This window comes from Bombina bombina, chromosome 1 (assembly GCF_027579735.1).
Source record: "Bombina bombina isolate aBomBom1 chromosome 1, aBomBom1.pri, whole genome shotgun sequence".
Classification (NCBI taxonomy): Eukaryota; Metazoa; Chordata; class Amphibia; order Anura; family Bombinatoridae; genus Bombina; species Bombina bombina.
The window spans coordinates 1,256,282,952-1,256,300,469 of NC_069499.1; the positions used below are offsets into that span (position 1 = coordinate 1,256,282,952).

A 17,518-nucleotide genomic window follows, 5' to 3' on the forward strand; every position below is an offset into this window, starting at 1 on the left:
CCAGCCTCTTAGGCTGGGGCGCGGTCTGGAAGTCCCTGAAGGCTCAGGGTCTATGGTCTCGGGAAGAATCTCTTCTCCCGATTAAACATTTTGGAATTGAGAGAGATATTCAATGTGCTCCAGGCATGGCCTCAACTAGCGAAGGCCAAATTCATCAGATTTCAGTCGGACAACATGACGACTGTAGCGTACATCAATCATCAGGGGGGAACAAAGAGTTCCCTGGCGACGAGAGAGGTATCCAAGATCATCAAATGGGCAGAGGATCACTCCTGCCATCTATAAGCAATTCACATCCCAGGAGTGGACAACTGGGAAGCGGATTATCTGAGTCGTCAGACTTCCATCCGGGGGAGTGGGAACTCCACCCGGAGGTTTTTGCTCAGCTGACCCAGCTATGGGGCATTCCAGATCTGGATCTGATGGCGTCACGTCAGAACTCCAAAGTTACACGTTACAGGTCCAGGTCTCCCAAGGCGACATTGGTAGATTCCTTAGTAGCGCCTTGGTCGTTCAATCTAGCTTATGTCTTTCCACCGTTTCCCCTTCTCCCCCGGCTAGTAGCCAGGATCATACAGGAGAAGGCTTCGGTAATTCTGATAGCTCCTGCGTGGCCACGCAGGACTTGGTATGCAGACCTGGTGAATATGTCATCGGTTCCACCATGGAAGCTGCCTTTGAGGCAGGACCTTCTAATTCAAGTTCCATTCGAACATCCAAACCTAGTTTCTCTGCAACTGTCTGCTTGGAGATTGAACGCTTGATTCTAGCTAAGCGTGGGTTTTCGGAATCGGTTATAGATACTCTGATCCAGGCTAGAAAACCTGTCACCAGGAAAATTTACCATAAGATATGACGGAAATATCTTTGCTGGTGCGAATCCAAGGGTTACTCATGGAGTAAGATTAGGATTCCAAGGATACTATCTTTTCTCCAAGAAGGATTGGAGAAAGGTCTGTCAGCTAGTTCTTTAAAGGGACAGATATCTGCTCTGTCTGTTTTCTTACACAAGCGTCTGGCATCCATGCCAGATATTCAGGCGTTTGTACAGGCTTTAGTCAGAATCAAGCCTGTCTACAGACCTGTGGCTCCTCCATGGAGTCTAAATTTAGTTCTTTCAGTTCTTCAAGGGGTTCCGTTTGAACCTCTACATTCCATAGATATTAAGTTACTATCTTGGAAAGTTTTGTTTTTAGTAGCTATTTCTTCTGCTAGAAGAGTTTCTGAATTGTCTGCTTTGCAGTGTAATTCACCCTATCTGGTGTTTCATACAGATAAGGTCGTTTTACGTACCAAACCTGGTTTTCTTCCAAAAGTGGTTTCCAATAAGAATATCAACCAGGAAATAGTTGTTCGTTCTCTGTGTCCTAATCCAGTTTCTAACAAGGAACGTCTGTTACACAATCTTGATGTGGTTCGTGCTTTAAAGTTTTATCTAAAAGCAACTAAAGACTTCAGACAAACATCGTCCTTGTTTGTCGTCTATTCTGGCAAGAGGAGAGGTCAAAAGGCGACTGCGACCTCTCTGTCTTTCTGGCTGAAAAGCATCATCCGGTTGGCTTATGAGACTGCTGGAAGGCAGCCTCCTGAACGAATTACAGCTCACTCTACTAGAGCTGTCTCTTCCACATGGGCTTTCAAGAATGAGGCTTCTGTTGAACAGATCTGTAAGGCAGCGACTTGGTCTTCACTGCATACGCTTGCCAAATTTTACAAATTCGATACTTTTGCTTCTTCGGAGGCTAATTTTGGGAGAAAGGTTTTGCAAGCAGTGGTGCCTTCCGTTTAGGTTACCTGACTTGTTCCCTCCCTTCATCCGTGTCCTAAAGCTTTGGTATTGGATCCCACAAGTAAGGATGAAGCCGTGGACCGGATACACCAATGTAGAAGAAAACAGAATTTATGTTTACCTAATAAATTTCTTTCTCCTACGGTGTATCCGGTCCACGGCCCGCCCTGGCATTTTGGTTAGGTTTACATTTATTTTTTGTAAACTACAGTCACCACTGCACCCTATGGTTCTCCTTTTTCTCCTAAGCGTCGGTCGAATAACTGGGGGGGCCGAGCCTGAGGGGAGCTATATGGACAGCTCTGCTGTGTGCTCTCTTTGCCACTTCCTGTAGGGATTGAGAATATCCCACAAGTAAGGATGAAGCCGTGGACCGGATACACTGTAGGAGACAGAAATTTATCAGGTAAACATAAATTCTGTTTTCTCTTAAGTGTATCCAGTCCACGGATCATCCATTACTTATGGGATATTCTCCTTCCCAACAGGAAGTTGCAAGAGGATCACCCACAGCAGAGCTGCTATATAGCTCCTCCCCTAACTGCCATATCCAGTCATTCTCTTGCAAGCCTCAACCAAGATGGAGGTCGTAAGAGGAGTGTGGTGTTTTATACTTAGTTTATTTCTTCAATCAAAAGTTTGTTATTTTTAAATGGTACCGGAGTGTGCTGTTTATCTCAGGCAGTATTTAGAAGAAGAATCTGCCTGCATTTTCTATGATCTTAGCAGAAGTAACTAAGATCCATGGCTGTTCTCACATACTCTAAGGAGTGAGGTAACTTCAGAGAGGGAATGGCGTGCAGGTTTTCCTGCAATAAGGTATGTGCAGTTAATATTTTTCTAGGGATGGAATTTGCTAGAAAATGCTGCTTATACCGGATTAATGTAAGTAAAGCCTTAAATGCAGTGATAGCTACTGGTATCAGGCTTATTAATAGAGATGCATACTCTTATAAAAATGTAATATAAAACGTTTGCTGGCATGTTAATCGTTTTTATATATGTTTGGTGACAAAACTTATTGGGGCCTAGTTTTTTTCCACATGGCTGGTTTGATTTTTGCCTAGAAACAGTTCCTGAGGCTTTCCACTGTTGCAATATGAGTGGGAGGGGCCTATTTTCGTGCTTTTCTGTGCAGCTAAAAATACTGACAGAGACATTCAGCTTCCCTCTGCATGATACAGGACATCTCTGAAGGGCTCAAAAGGCTTCAAAGTCGTGTTTGAGGAGGGTAACAATCACAGTAGACTGTGGCAGTTGTTGTGACTGTGTTTAAAAAACGTTTTTGTCATTTATTATTCTGTTTTTGTTATTAAGGGGTTAGTCATCCATTTGCAAGTGGGTGCAATGCTCTGCTGACTTGTTACATACACTGTAAAAATTTTGTTAGTGTAACTGCCTTTTTTCACTGTTATTTCAAATTTTGTCAAAATTTGTTTCTCTTAAAGGCACAGTAACGTTTTTTTTATATTGCTTGTTAACTTGCTTTAAAGTGTTTTCCAAGCTTGCTAGTCTCATTGCTAGTCTGTACAAACATGTCTGAAACAGAGGATACTTGTTCATTATGTTTGAAAGCCATGGTGGAGCCCCATAGGAGAATGTGTACTAAATGTATTGATTTCACCTTAAACAGTAAAGATCAGTCTTTATCTATAAAAGAATTGTCACCAGAGGGGTCTGTCGAGGGGGAAGTTATGCCGACTAACTCTCCCCACGTGTCGGACCCTTCGCCTCCCGCTCAAGGGACGCACGCTAATATGGCGCCAAGTACATCAGCGACGCCCATAGCGATTACTTTGCAGGACATGGCTGCAATCATGAATAATACCCTGTCAGAGGTATTATCCAGATTGCCTGAATTGAGAGGCAAGCGCCATAGCTCTGGGGTTTGATGAGATACAGAGCGCGTAGATGCTGTAAGAGCCATGTCTGATACTGTGTCACAATATGCAGAACCTGAGGACGGAGAGCTTCAGTCTGTGGGTCACGTCTCTGATTCGGGGAGACCTGATTCAGAGATTTCTAATTTTAAATTTAAGCTTGAGAACCTCCGTGTATTGCTTGGGGAGGTATTAGCTGCTCTGAATGACTGTGACACAATTGCAGTGCCAGAGAAATTGTGTAGGCTGAATAAATACTATGCAGTGCCGGTGAGTACTGATGTTTTTCCAATAACTAAAAGGCTTACAGAAATTATTAGTAAGGAGTGGGATAGGCCCGGTGTGCCCTTTTCCCCACCTCCTATATTTAGAAAAATGTTTCCAATAGATGCCACTACACGGGACTTATGGCAGACTGTCCCTAAGGTGGAGGGAGCAGTTTCTACTTTAGCAAAGCGTACCACTATCCCGGTTGAGGACAGTTGTGCTTTTTCAGATCCAATGGATAAAAAATTAGAGGGTTACCTTAAGAAAATGTTTATTCAACAAGGTTTTATTTTACAGCCCCTTGCATGCATATTGCGCCTGTCACTGCTGCGGCGGCATTCTGGTTTGAGGCCATCCATACAGCTCCATTGACTGAAATTGTTGACAAGCTTAGAACTCTTAAGCTAGCTAACTCATTTGTTTCTGATGCCATTGTTCATTTGACTAAACTAACGGCTTAGAATTCCGGATTCGCCATCCAGGCGCGTAGGGCGCTATGGCTCAAATCCTGGTCAGCTGATGTAACTTAAGTCTAAATTACTCAACATTCCTTTCAAGGGGAGACCTTATTTGGGCCTGGTTTGAAAGAAATTATTGCTGACATTACTGGAGGTAAGGGTCATACCCTTCCTCAGGACAGGGCCAAATCAAAGGCCAAACAGTCTAATTTCCGTGCCTTTCGAAATTCCAAGGCAGGTGCAGCATCAACTTCCTCCGCTTCAAGACAAGAGGGAACTTTTGCTCAATCTAAGCAGGCCTGGAAACCTAACCAGTCCTGGAACAAAGGCAAGCAGGCCAGAAAGCCTGCTGCTGCCTCTAAGACAGCATGAAGGAACGGCCCCCTATCCGGCGTCGGATCTAGTAGGGGGCAGACTTTTTCTCTTCGCCCAGGCGTGGGCAAGAGATGTTCAGGATCCCTGGGCGTTGGAGATCATATCTCAGGGATATCTTCTGGACTTCAAAGCTTCCCCTCCACAAGGGAGATTTCATCTTTCAAGTTTATCTGCAAATCAGATAAAGAAAGAGGCATTCCTACGCTGTGTGCAAGACCTCCTAGTAATGGGAGTGATCCATCCAGTTCCGCGGACGGAACAAGGACAGGGTTTTTATTCAAATCTGTTTGTGGTTCCCAAAAAAGAGGGAACCTTCAGACCAATTTTGGATCTAAAGATCTTAAACAAATTCCTCAGAGTTCCATCTTTCAAAATGGAAAATATTCGGACCATCCTACCCATGATCCAAGAGGGTCAGTACATGACCACAGTGGACTTAAAGGATGCCTACCTTCACATACTGATTCACAAAGATCATCATCGGTTTCTAAGGTTTGCCTTTCTAGACAGGCATTACCAATTTGTAGCTCTTCCCTTCGGGTTGGCTACAGCCCCGAGAATGTTTACGAAGGTTCTGGGCTCACTTCTGGCGGTTCTAAGACCGCGAGGCATAGCGGTGGCTCCGTATCTAGACGACATCCTGATACAGGCGTCAAGCTTTCAAATTGCCAAGTCTCATACAGAGATAGTTCTGGCATTTCTGAGATCGCATGGGTGGAAAGTGAACGAGGAAAAGAGTTCTCTATCCCCACTCACAAGAGCCTCCTTCTTAGGGACTCTTATAGATTCTGTAGAGATGAGTTTACCTGACGGAGTCCAGGTTATCAAAGCTTCTAAATGCTTGCCGTATTCTTTATTCCATTCCGCGCCCTTCGGTGGCTCAGTGTATGGAGGTGATCGGCTTAATGGTAGCGGCAATGGACATAGTGCCATTTGCGCGCCTACATCTCAGACCGCTGCAATTATGCATGCTAAGTCAGTGGAATGGGGATTACACAGATTTGTCCCCTCTGCTAAATCTGGATCAAGAGACCAGAGATTCTCTTCTCTGGTGGTTGTCTCGGGTCCACCTGTCCGAGGGTATGACCTTTCGCAGGCCAGATTGGACAATTGTAACAACAGATGCCAGCCTTCTAGGTTGGGGTGCAGTCTGGAACTCCCTGAAGGCACAAGGATCGTGGACTCAGGAGGAGAAACTCCTTCCGATAAATATTCTGGAGTTAAGAGCAGAATTCAATGCTCTTCTGGCTTGGCCTCAGTTAGCAACACTGAGGTTCATCAGATTTCAGTCGGACAATATCACGACTGTGGCTTACATCAACCATCAAGGGGGAACCAGGAGTTCCCTAGCAATGTTAGAAGTCTCAAAAATAATTCGCTGGGCAGAGACTCACTCTTGCCACCTGTCAGCAATCCATATCCCAGGCGTGGAGAACTGGGAGGCGGATTTTCTAAGTCGTCAGACTTTTCACCCGGGGGAGTAGGAACTCCATCTGGAGGTGTTTGATCAGTTGATTCATCGTTGGGGCAAACCAGAGTTGGATCTCATGGCGTCTCGCCAGAACGCCAAGCTTCCTTGTTACGGATCCAGGTCCAGGGACCCAGAAGCGACGCTGATAGATGCTCTAGCAGCGCCTTGGTTCTTCAACCTGGCTTAGGTGTTTCCACCGTTTCCTCTGCTCCCTCGACTGATTGCCAAAATCAAACAGGAGAGAGCATCAGTGATTCTAATAGCGCCTGCGTGGCCACGCAGGACCTGGTATGCAGACCTAGTGGACATGTCATCCTTTCCACCATGGACTCTGCCTCTAAGACAGGACCTTCTAATACAAGGTCCTTTCAATCATCCAAATCTAATTTCTCTGAGACTGACTGCATGGAGATTGAACGCTTGATTCTATCAAAGCGTGGCTTCTCCGAGTCAGTCATTGATACCTTAATACAGGCACGAAAGCCTGTTACCAGGAAAATCTATCACAAGATATGGCGTACATATCTTTACTGGTGTGAATCCAAGAATTACTCATGGAGTAAGCTTAGGATTCCTAGGATATTGTCCTTTCTCCAAGAGGGTTTGGACAAAGGATTATCAGCTAGTTCCTTAAAGGGACAGATTTCTGCTCTGTCTATTCTTTTGCACAAGCGTCTGGCAGAGGTTCCAGACGTCCAGGCATTTTGTTAGGCTTTGGTTAGAATTAAGCCTGTGTTTAAACCTGTTGCTCCCCCATGGAGCTTAAACTTGGTTCTTAAAGTTCAAGGAGTTCCGTTTGAACCCCTTGATTCCATTGATATTAAGCTTTTATCTTGGAAAGTTCTATTTTTGATGGCTATTTCCTCGGCTCGGAGAGTCTCTGAGCTATCTGCCTTACAATGTGATTCTCCTTATCTGATTTTTCATGCAGATAAGGTAGTTCTGCGTACCAATCCTGGGTTTTTACCTAAAGTGGTTTCTAAAAAGAATATCAATCAAGAGATTGTTGTTCCATCATTGTGTCCTAATCCTTCTTCAAAGTAGGAACGTCTTTTACATAATCTGGACGTAGACCTGCCTTGAAGTTTTACTTACAAGCTACTAAAGATTTTCGTCAAACATCTTCCCTGTTTGTCGTTTATTCTGGACAGAGGAGAGGTCAAAAAGCTTCGGCAACCTCTCTTTCCTTTTGGCTTCGGAGTATTATACGCCTAGCCTATAAGACTGCTGGACAGCAGCCCCCTGAAAGAATTACAGCTCATTCTACTAGAGCTGTGGCTTCCACCTGGGCCTTTAAAAATGAGGCCTCTGTTGAACAGATTTGCAAGGCCGCGACTTGGTCTTCGCTTCACACTTTTTCAAAATTTTACAAATTTGATACTTTTGCTTCTTCGGAGGCTGTTTTTGGGAGAGAGGTTCTTCAGGCAGTGGTTCTTTCCGCTTAATCCCTGCCTTGTCCCTCCCATCATCCGTGTACTTTAGCTTTGGTATTGGTATCCCATAAGTAATGGATGATCCGTGGACTGGATACACTTAACAAGAGAAAACATAATTTATGCTTACCTGATAAATTTATTTCTCTTGTAGTGTATCCAGTCCACGGCCCGCCCTGTCATTTTAAGGCAGGTATAAAATTTAATTAAACTACAGTCACCACTGCACCCTATGGTTTCTCCTTTCTCTGTTTGTTTCGGTCGAATGACTGGATATGGCATTTAGGGGAGGAGCTATATAGCAGCTCTGCTGTGGGTGATCCTCTTGCAACTTCCTGTTGGGAAGGAGAATATCCCATAAGTAATGGATGATTCGTGGACTGGATACACTACAAGAGAAATAAATTTATCAGGTAAGCATAAATTATGTTTTTTCGGGGCTTTATTTCTGGCAGCGCGCGCTTTCTTTTGTTTCTGTGCTGTTTTGTTGGTCAGAAATGATCATGTGACTCGCTCTGCCGCTTTTTAGTGAAAGCGGAGCAGAGTCTGTAAGAGCCGTCATTGCGATCCTGTTTGTGAGACAGGAATGCGTTTTCGTAGCTAGTCTTCTAGCTTGTTTTCAGGAGGTCAGGTCGGGCACCCCAGCTCTTCTGGGGTGTAGAGAGGGCCTGTTCTGGTTATTGCTGCTACCTTTTCAGATTTATTTATTTTGGGAAATTTTCTATGAACATGGATCAAGAATCCCTTGCTTGTGATAAGTGCCTGTTATGCTTTGAGACACATTGTTTTGCCTATGCAATTCTACTTGTTTAGCTAAAACTTTGCAATGTAAAGATAAATTGTGGCCTTCTGAGCCTGATAAAGTTTCTCAGGATTATGCTGTTCAGGCAATGCCACAGTTTTCTGCTCAAACGTCCCAAGCCTCCCTGGTGTCACATGCAGTGCCCTGCGGTTCCTCTCAACGTACTGGTTAGAGTGTATTTGCCTGCAGATATTGCTGCACAGATATCTTCTGCGGTATCTGCGGCATTATCTGCTTTTCCTGTTTTGGGAAAACACAAGAGGAAAACTAAACATTTATCAGATAGTAAGGTATCTGTTTCAGCTGCTGATACGCAGGTTGTCCTTCCTCATAAGTCTGATGGGGAGGCTTCCTTGGCAGCCTCTGATTGTGAAATCTCAGATTCAGACAGTGTAAATCCTTTGCCTGATACTTAGGAACTTAATTTTAGATTTAAGCTTGAACACCTTCGTGTATTGTTAAAGGAGGTATTGGCTACTTTTGACGACTCCAATTCATCTGTCGTCAACCCTAAGAAGTCTAGTACACTTAATAAATACTATGATGTTCCTTCCTCTATGGAGGTGTTCCCTGTTCCAGACCGTGTGAGAGATTATTTCTCAGGAATGGGAGAAGCCAGGGATTCCGTTCTCCCCGTCTCCTGTTTTTTAAAAAAGATGTTTTACTGTTGCTGACTCTATTAAAGATTCTTGGCGTACGGTGCCTAAGGTAGAAGGGGCTATTTCTACTCTAAGAGAACTACGATCCATAAAAAGGATAGCTTCTCCTTTAAGAATCCCATGAACAGAAAGCTGGAAGCTTATTTGAAGATGTATGTTTATCACGGTCTTCAATGGCAACCTGCATTTTGTATTGCTTCCTTTGGGCGAAATTTAGGATAGGATTAAGGCTCTTAAACTAGCTAATTCCTTTATTTTTTGATGCTAACATGCAAGTTATTAAACTAGGAGCCAAACTGTCTGGCTTTACTGTTCTAGTTCGCAGGGCTTTGTGGCTAAAGTCACTGATGGTCAGCTGATGTTACTTCCAAGTCCAAGCTTCTGCCGCTTCCTTATAAAGGTAAAACCTTATTTGGACCTGGTTTGGCAGAAATTATTTGAGATTTCGGGTGGAAAAGGCTTTTTCTACCACAAGACAAGAAAAATAAACCTAAAGGATTTCAAAGTAATTCTCGTTCTATTCGCAATTTTAGAGGTCAAAATTCTTCCTCTTCCAAGAAGGAACCGTCCAAGTCTTCTTGGAGACCCAATCAGTCTTGGAACAAGTAGAAGCAGTTTAAAAAGCCTGCAGCGGAGTCTAAGACAGCATGACGGTTCTGCCCCGGTCCAAGATCGGATGAAGTAGGGGGCAGACGTTCGCTTTTTTGCCAAGCATGGATTTGAGATGTCCCAGACCCTTGGGCTGTGGACATATCTCAGGGTTACAAAATAGAATTCAAATCTCTTCCTCCCAAGGGCAGATTTCTCCTTTCAAGATTGTCTGCAGATCAGGTAAACAGAGAGGCATTATTGAACTGGGTTCAGGATCTTTTCTCTCTGGGAGTGATTGTTCCTGTTCCCATAAGGGAACAGGGTCTAGGATTCTATTCAAATCTGTTTGTGGTTCTATTAAAGGAGGGAACTTTTCAACCAATTTTGGATCTAAAGTGTCTCAACAAGTTTCTCAGGGTAAAGTCCTTCAAGATGGAGACCATTCGGTCCAATCTTCCTTTGGTTCAAGAGGGTCAGTTCATGTCAACCACAGACCTGAAGAATGCGTATCTTCATTTTCCCATTCACAATAATCATCACAAGTTTGAGAGTCGCTTTTCTAGACAAACACTTTCAGTTTGTGGCTCTTCCGTTTGGCCTTGCCACAGCTCCCAGAATTTTTACAAAGGTTCTGGGTCTCTTTTGGCAGTGATCAGGTCTTGGGGAATTGCAGTGGTGTCCTACCTGGACGATATTTTGGTTCAGGTGCCATCTTTTCAACAAGCAAACTTTCATACAGAGAGAGTCTTTTCTACATTCCCACGGATGGAAAGTGAATCTGGGAAAGAGTTCCCTTGTTCCAGCTACATGGGTGGTTTTCTTAGGGATCATAATTGATTCCCTATCTATGAAGATTTTTCTGACTGAGGTCAGAATATCCAAAATTCTCTCCTCTTGCCTCTCTCTACAGTCTACTGTTCGACTATCAGTAGCTCAGGGTATGGAGCTAATTGGTCTGATGGTCGCTTCCATGGACATCATTCCCTTTGCTCGATTCCATTTGAGAGCTCTGAAGTTATGCCTGCTCAGACAATGGAAAGGAAATCATTTGGATCTATCTAAGGATAGTTCTAGATCAATCGACAAGACTCTCTTCCGTGGTGGCTTTCTCAGGGCACATGCTTCCAGAGACCTTCCTGGGTGATTGTGACCACGGACGGCAGTCTGCTCAGCTCGGGGGCAGTCTGGGACTTGTTAAGGGAGCAGGGACTTTGGACTCGGGAGGAGTCTGCTCTCCTCATAAACATCTTGGAGTACAGAGCGATTTTTAATGCTCTGATGGCTTGGCCTGGTTTATCAGGTTTGTCAAACATCACCTCAGTGGCTTACATCGACCACCAGGGAGGAACCCAGTTACTTAGCCATAAAGGAGGTGGTTCGGATTATTCATTGGGCGGAGACTCATTGTTTATCTGCCATTCACATTCCAGGAGTTGACAACTGGGAGGCGGATTTCCTGAGCAGACAGACTTTTCATCCCAGGGAGTGGGCTCTCTATCCGGAGCTGTTCTCCAGGTTAGCTCTTAAAATGGGGGGTGCCGGAGTTGGATCTGATGTCTCAGCAGAACGCCAAGCTTCCAAGGTACGGTTCAAGGTCAAGAGATCTGCAGGCCAATCTGTTCCTTGGGGCCCATATGAGACACGTTGCTACTTTGACAACGGGCTGGTCCTGTTTGGGTACTGAGTTTGCTTACTTCTTGTTAAGAAGTTGTTTTCTTGTTCTACAAATTATGAAGTCCCTTCTATCCTAGATGTTAGGCTGGTCCTAATTTTTTCATCTGGGTGGAGCGTCTGATGATTGATGTACTCAGTCCTGGTGTCCTGTCCCTGCATAGCTAGCAGGGGTTACTTATCCTGCTATGACAGTATACTTGAGATTTCCTGAGGGCCTTTGGTTCTCACCTTCGATAGAGGAGGGGGTTCAGACGACTCTATAGATCTTCCATACTTGGTTTGGGGGGGGGGGGGGGGTTACTTCTCCTCTATGGTACTTAGTTCCGGATTGCATTGTCCTGATTAGTCCCTAACTCTTTCTTATGGCCGAGGTTGGTTGTGTACTTCTTGTTCCTCTTTCCTTGGTCAGTCTTCCTGTGGTCTGATGGAGGAAATCCGGTCCTTAAGGTTCGTTTTTTTTCTTACGATATCCTTTTCTGATCCTATAATTTTTGGAATCTGGGGATTGTATGTTGTCTCTTTTTTACATATGTACGGTTGCCCCTGTTTGGGCGATTCGGTTGAGTTCCGTCGCATGCTAGGAGTTTTAGGATGCTCGTTCATTCGTCAATTTCTTGAGCAGTAGGGGCCCCCAGAGATTGATCCAGAGTGGATCTTTAGAGACTGTCATAAGTTTACTTTATAGTTTGAGTTCTGATCTCTTTTGGGTCTTGTTTTCATCTTATTTGGTGGGTGTGGATCCGAGAGACCTGTTGGGGATGAGTTCAGTCTCTGGGATACTTACATGGGAGGTCAGTGTTTAAGACCCTGTGGAAACATGGCTGTGATTGCATCAACTTTGGTGCAAGGTCATCTTCAAATGGAGTACTCTTGTGGTTGTTCCTCAGAGGTTATGTTTGGTTCTGGGTGTCAGGTCTTTTAACCTAGTCCTGGTCTTCGACTGGGCATTTTGGTTCCTCTATTTTCCAGATCTCATAGAAGTTGGATCTGGCCTATTGAGTAGCAGGTTGGGTTTCCCGATCCTGGGAAAATCTCCTTGTTCCTACTGGCGGCTTCTTATTTTTCCTTCCGGAGAAATGGGAATTTCTCTATTGAGCCGGCTGTAGTGGCCGGAGGGTTGCCTCAACTGCCTAACCAAGCGGATTTGCAGTTTGAAGACCAGTTGCAGCTTTTTGCGCCTTGCATGTGGGCTAGCAAGTTGTTGGGTCTCTTCCTTCTATTGGGAGAATTTGATCTACTGCATTGATCCTGTTGGCTACTCCGGAGGTCGTTTTTCCTCCTCTGATCCTGGAGTTTAGTGGGGTTTGCTTCCCTGCTGTTCGTGCAGGACGTCATGAGTTTGTGTCCACCTGGAAGGTTGGATTTTCATGTTGCATACCATTCTGATAGTTGTTAGTCGAGGGTCTCTCTTGGTTAAGGGTACCTTCTCCTCTGATTCTGAAGGGAAATGTGGATAGGTATTTTGGAACCCGAACTAGTCTCTCTGGCAGTTCGTGCCTCTTCCTCTTTTCCTTTCCGGGGGATCTCGTGGCTGGAGATTTGTTGCTAATCTCTGGACCTGGTCGTTAAGGAGAATTTTTATTCTCCCTGGTCCTTTGGACTTTACCAGTTGCGTCGGTGCTGGGACTGTTAGCTCGAAGTAGGGGTCAGGAATGCTGACTGTTCTGTTGAGCATCGACCGCGTATCATGAGGGGATACTGAGTGCTCCTTCCTTACTTGAGAGGCTTCACGGTGGTACCTTCCCTCTGCGAGTTGCTGGTTTTTCATTCTTTTTATCAGGGTGCTGTCCTCCCTTCTCTGTGTTCTTATAGGGGGGAATTAATCTGCACTGTTTTCAGAGTTTTTTTCTCTCCCAGGATGGTTCTGGTACGAATTTCCTATCTACCTTATTGTCCAGATTTTGTAGGCTTGACGCTTAGTTGGACCGCCTATCAGATGGAAGCCTGCGGCTTTTGACTGGGGTGTAAACGGATATTCCTATCTGTGCTGGATATCGCTCTGTGGTAAGGTAGAGAGTTCTACTTTTTGTCCTTTTAGGGCTTCGGTTCTGGTTAGGACTTTACATTGGTTCCTTGAGGTACATGTGGGAGGTGGTCTGGAACTTTCCTTCTGTTGCTCTCCTCTGTCAGAGTATTTTCTACGCAAATTTTGTCCTAATTCAGCCATGTAGTTCGCTCCTTTTGAGTTATGCTAGGGACTTCTTCATGGGTTTGCCCTTAATTTTTAGGGGTTTGTTTTGGTGGTCTTTTTGGACTTCCTTATTTGATCTTCCTTCTTCGGAAGATTGTGAGGGGAATTTTGATGTCCCCCTTCCCATTGGTCAGTGGTTTTGTGCTCAGTGGAGTCTAGGGATCTGAGTGTTCTCTAGCAAGGCTCTTTATTACTCCTAACTGATGGACAGTCACTGGGTCCTCTCCCTTTTTTGTCTGTTCTGTGTGTCTGGACGCAGTTTTTGTATTGGGAGTTTGGGTTATATCATGCTGTGGTGCCCTCAGAATGGGCCGCCTTTTTGTTCCTGCCCGTTTTGCATTCAGTGTCCTCTATAGCTTGGGTATTGTTTCCTAAAAGTAATGAATGCAGCTGTGGACTCTCCCCGTTTAAGAAGAAAAACTTAGTTTTCTTTTCTTCTATCTGGTAATTTAAGTTTTTCTTCTTAAACGGGGAGAGTCCACAGCTCCCCGCCCGTGTTGTTTTCATGGGGCGGCCTTACATTTTGTTCTTCTGGCACCTTTTTTTAACCTATATTTCTCCTACTGTTCCTTGTTCCCTCGGCAGAATGACTGGGGGATGAGGGAAGTGGGGGAAGGTATTTAAGCCTTTGGCTGGGGTGTCTTTGCCTTTTGCTGGTGGCCATGTTATGTATTTCCCAAAAGTAATGAGTGCAGCTTTTGTTGTTGCTATCTCTTCGGCTCGGAGAGTTTTGGCACTCTCGGCTTTGCAGTATGATTAGGCTTATCTTATCTTTCATGCATATTCAGGTGGTTCTTCGTACTAAGTTGGGATTTCTTCCTAAAGTAGTTTTGATTAGGAATATTAATCAGGAAATTGTTGTTCGTTCTCTCTGTCCCAATCCTTCTCATAAGGAGCGTCTGTTGCACAACTTGGATGTTGTGCGTGCTTTAAAATTCTATTTATAGGCGACTAAGGATTTTTGCCAGTCTTCTGCCCTTTTTGTTTCTCGGGAAAGAGTTAGAAGGCTACTACGACTTCTCTTTCTTTCTGGTTGAGAAGTATGATTCGTTTTGCTTATGAGACTGCTGGTCAGCAGCCTCCTGAGAGAATTACGGCTCATTCCACAGGAGCTGTCTCATCTTCTTGGGCTTTCAAAAATAAAGCTTCTGTGGAACAGATTTGCAAGGCTGCAACTTGGTCCTCTTTGCACACTTTTTCTAAATTTGATGAGGCCTCTTTTGGGAGAAAGGGTTCTTCAAGCGGTGGTGTCTTCTGTTTAGGTCTGCCTGTCTTGTTTTCCCTCCCTGTTCATTCTGTGTGCTCTAGCTTGGGTATTGGTTCCCACTAGTAATTGAATGACGTTGTGGACCCTCCATATCTTAGGAAAGAAAACAAAATTTATGCTTACCTGATAAATTTCTTTCTTTCCGGATATGGAGAGTCCACAACACCACCCTTTATTAAGACAGTTATTTTAGTCTAAACCTCAGACACCTCTACACCTTTGTGTTATTCCTTTTTCCATTTCCCTTCGGTTGAATGACTGGGGATTATGGATAGGGGAGTGATGCTTAACAGCTTTGCTGTGGTGCTCTTTGCCGCCTCCTGCTGGCCAGGAGTGATATTCCTACTAGTAATTGAATGACGTTGTGGACTCTCCAAATCCGGAAAGAAATTTATCCGGTAAGCATAAATTTTGTTTTTCTTTCATGATAAATAGTGCATATAATTTTTAAACTACTTTCCAATTTACTTTGATTTATCAAATAGGCTTTATTCACTTAGTATCCTTTGTTGAAGGAGCAGCAATACACTACTGGGAGCTAGCTGAACCAATGACAAGAGACATACATGTGCAGCCACCAATCAGCAGCTAGCTCCCAGTAGTGAATTGCTGCTCCTGAGCCTATCTAGGAATGCTTTAAAACAAAAGGGTACGTAGAAAATAAAGAAAAATTAAATAGAAGTAAATTAGAAAGTTGTTTAAAATTGCATGCCGAGTCATGAACATGTAATTTCAAGTTTATTGCCTCCTTTTAAGCATTACAAAAATAGCACTTTCTTCTATAAGATACGACGAGTCCACGGATTCATCCTTTACTTGTGGGATATTATCCTCCTGCTAACAGGAAGTGGCAAAGAGCACCACAGCAGAGCTGTCTATATAGCTCCTCCCTTAGCTCCACCCCCCAGTCATTCTCTTTGCCTACTCTAAGTACTAGGAAGGGTAAAGTGAAAGAGGTGATAAAATATTAAGTTCTTCAAGGGGTTCAGCTTGAACCTATGCATTCCATAGATATTAAGCTTCTATCTTGGAAAGTTCTGTTTTTAGTTGCTATCTCTTCGGCTCAAAGAGTTTCTGAATTATCTGCATTGCAATGCGACTCGCCTTATCTTGTTTTCCATACTGATAAGGTGTTTTTGCGTACCAAACCTGGATTCCTTCCTAAGGTTGTTACTAATAGGAATATCAGGAAATTGTTGTTCCTTCTCTGTGTCCTAATCCTTCCTCTAAGAAGGAGCGTCTGTTGCACAACTTGGACGTGGTTCGTGCTTACAAGTTTTACTTGTAAGCAACCAAAGATTTCTGTCAAACGTCTTCTTTGTTGTCTATTCTGGAAAAGGTAGAGGTCAAAAAGCTACGGCTACCTCTTTCTTTTTGGCTGAAAAGCATCATCCGTTTGGCATATGAGACTGCTGGACAGCAGCCTCCTGAAAGGATTACAGCTCTCTCTACTAGAGGTGGCTTCCACATGAGCTTTTAAAAATGATGCTTCTGTTGAACAGATTTGTAAGGCTGTGACTTGGTCTTCACTTCATACCTTTTCCAAATTTGATACTTTTGCTTCTTCGGAGGCTATTTTTGGGAGAAAAGTTCTTCAAGCAGTGGTGCCTTCTGTTTAACCATCTTTCTTGTCCCTCCCGTTCATCCGTGTCCTGTAGCTTTGGTATTGTATCCCACAAGTAAAGGATGAATCCGTGGACTCGTCGTACCTTATAGAATAAAAGTAAATTTATGCTTACCTGATAAATTAATTTCTTCTATGGTACGACGAGTCCACGGCCCGCCCTGTCATTTTAAGACAGATTATATTTTTAGATTTTAAACTTGTCACCTCTGCACCTTGTAGTTTCTCCTTTTTCTTCCTGTACCTTCGGTCGAATGACTGGGGGGTGGAGCTAAGGGAGGAGCTATATAGACAGCTCTGCTGTGGTGCTCTTTGCCACTTCCTGTTAGCAGGAGGATAATATCCCACAAGTAAGGATGAATTCGTGGACTCGTCGTACCATAGAAGAAATTAATTTATCAGGTAAGCATAAATTTACTTTTTGCACTTTTTCCTCTCTCCTCCTCATCTACTTTGCTATATGTATGGCTAAGGATCATGGACAGTTGGGGAGATTTCAAGCTCTATTGTGTTGGGGTGACTTTTGCCGCCTCCTAGTGGTCAGGAGGGGAATATTCCCACTCGTGACAACTCATGGACCCTCACCATCATGAGAGAATTTTTCAGGTAAGCATAAAAAATTTTTTCCTCTGGTTTTCTTTTCTCTGTTTTATAACAGTCACACATTCAGGTGGCATCTGTACACTGGTCGTAGTAGTCTGTCTCAGTGTTTATATAGAATCTAACATTTTTCCCCCCTATAGTTTTATTTGGAAAAAAAAAATTGCAACTTGTGTATTGGGCTGTAAGTAGTATAGTAAATTGGTTACATTTCAGTATGTATAACATTTTCAATTATCTAATCATGCCTGGATTTCATTATGTTAAACTTACATTTTGTCTTAAATAGGGTCGTCAGGAAGATGCAGAAGAGTATCTTGGATTTGTGTTGAATGGACTGCATGAAGAATTGCTCTTATTGAAGAAACTTCTTTATCCACCGAATGACAGTATGCCTTTTTAGCCTTTTTTTTTTCACATCTTCTAAATATTTGACT

General features: G+C 43.8%; 1 protein-coding gene across 1 annotated transcript in view; it reads left to right on the plus strand.

Annotated features, from left to right (window-relative positions):
- USP10 (ubiquitin specific peptidase 10) overlaps positions 1 to 17,518 on the plus strand; it is a gene marked incomplete in the record, with an annotated part of 485,306 nt that overhangs the window by 273,453 nt on the left and 194,335 nt on the right. The window contains 1 exon segment of the mRNA XM_053700867.1: positions 17,371 to 17,470. Within this exon segment, the coding sequence (XP_053556842.1) occupies positions 17,371 to 17,470 (100 nt within the window).